Raw genomic sequence first — 1,803 nt, 5'->3', positions numbered from 1 at the left:
ACTTGAAGAGCCCTCGGCAGTAGTGCCAGAGCTGGGAGGCGTTGCCGCTGTGCGGGGCCGCGCACACCGACGTGGCCCTGATGTCTGCCAGGCTGCCAGCCACGGTCAGGTATTTGCCCTGGGCCCTGTTCCTCACTCTCAGGTACACTGCTGGCTGCAGTGGAGTGAGGGAAGAGATTTACAACACAGAGATCAAGCAAATAGATGTGAGAGGCTCCCCCCGCCCCCCTGATCATACACCAGTCTTCTAAACTCTATGTTCAATTTTTGTTTTCAGCTAAGGATGTTCAGGAATTTTTTTGTTGGAAACAAATGTGCATGTGAAGCACAGTTAAGTGGTCTTTCACATGCAGATGGGCAGCTATCAACAGCAATGGCAGACAGGTTTTTTTAAAAATAATGTAACTGTGGCTATAGAACTAATTCCTGTGATCTGCAAATATGCCTAGTTCAGCACATTTCATTTGTTCCAAGGGCAGTAAATGGGCTGTACATAAAATGTAAAGTATTTTATTCTTGGGACACAAGACTTACTGAGTTACATATCCAGCAACTTCAGCCCTCATTAACTGGAATATATGGCAGAGAGATACACCATTACTTTTGAATGCACATGGAAAACAGGGTTCTGACCTGGTATCCATGTTTACTTGGTTTACACAAAAAATAATGAGGATTTTGCAGGGCTACTGCAGGATTTGAGCTTTTGCTCTGTTATTCACTGGTTTCAGTGGAAACAAAAAGCAGGGAGTTATAAAGAGCAGCTCTGCTGGAACCCCAGCTCCAGCACAGCTTCTCTTCTGGGAGCTTTGAATCTCCTTTTTTTCTGTATTAAAACAAACCCTGAGCTAGAGACTATAAGGCCTCTCTCGCACCAAGCATCCATAAACAAAACCTGTATCTGTGCAGTGTTTAGTTACTCTTTACTTTGTGGTTTAGAGACCTGAACCTTTGAATGAGACTGAAATTGGCATTACCTGGGGTGAGGCAGAGAGGGAAAACCTGATGGGAACTGCACAAGCTTTGCCTCTTTTGGAAATCCAGGCTGCAGCACAATAAAATCGCTCTTGCTTCCATTTATGTTAATTATGAAACAAGCCAGTGTGGAATTGGTTTCCTCATTATATTGTTATATGGCAAAAATGTAAAAATAGAGCATCCACAGAACATGCTAATGAGCAATTCAGAAAAACAAAACTTGGCACCAAGGAACTGGGAATTATTTCCCTTTAGGAACCTAACATAGATCTCAATAACTGCCATGAGAGGCGTTTTCTGCTTCAGCAATCTGCCAGTGGGTCCTTCTGGCTGTCACCATTTGGCCTGATTTAAGGAGTACAGCACACCCCACTGTACTTGATGGTCGAGCTGATACCTGTGCACAACCCCTGCCAAAAAAAACCCCTTCTCCTCACTCAGTCTCACAGTACCTGCTTCACAGGACGAAGGGAGCCAATCACTTTCCAGCCACTGTGTTCACTCCAGTGTGAAATCTCCCTGGGCTCCAGCAGAATCTGCTTTCCTAAAAAATTGCATCCCTCGTAGGCAATCCACCTGGATACACAGAGCAGAACGTGAAAGGGCACTCGTTAGCCACAGCAAAACACAACTGCAGCTCAGGGCTGTGCTCTTGGAATCCCCCAAACCTCTTCACAGTGGGCTAACAGCAAACCTCTATTTCTGTGCTGCAAAATCCCATCCATTTCAGTGGGATGATTGCCTTCTGTTGACATTCAGACCTATTTTCTGTTTGCCTGCCTACAGCTTGTAAACTATACTTCCCATCTCCCTTCTCCCCCTCCA

The 1,803-nt window shown here is 45.3% G+C and overlaps 1 protein-coding gene across 1 annotated transcript in view; it reads right to left on the bottom strand.

Moving 5' to 3' along the window:
- Positions 1–1,803, bottom strand: part of CRYBG3 (crystallin beta-gamma domain containing 3) — a 70,086-nt gene that overhangs the window by 2,810 nt on the left and 65,473 nt on the right. The window contains 2 exon segments of the mRNA XM_017731420.1: positions 2–154; positions 1,431–1,554. Coding sequence (XP_017586909.1) covers positions 2–154; positions 1,431–1,554 — 277 coding nt within the window.

The sequence above is a fragment of the Corvus brachyrhynchos genome, unplaced genomic scaffold, assembly GCF_000691975.1.
Source record: "Corvus brachyrhynchos isolate BGI_N302 unplaced genomic scaffold, ASM69197v1 scaffold152, whole genome shotgun sequence".
Lineage (NCBI taxonomy): Eukaryota > Metazoa > Chordata > Aves > Passeriformes > Corvidae > Corvus > Corvus brachyrhynchos.
The sequence above is the reverse complement of the archived record's forward strand: the minus strand, read 5'-3'. Positions and strand labels throughout refer to the sequence as shown.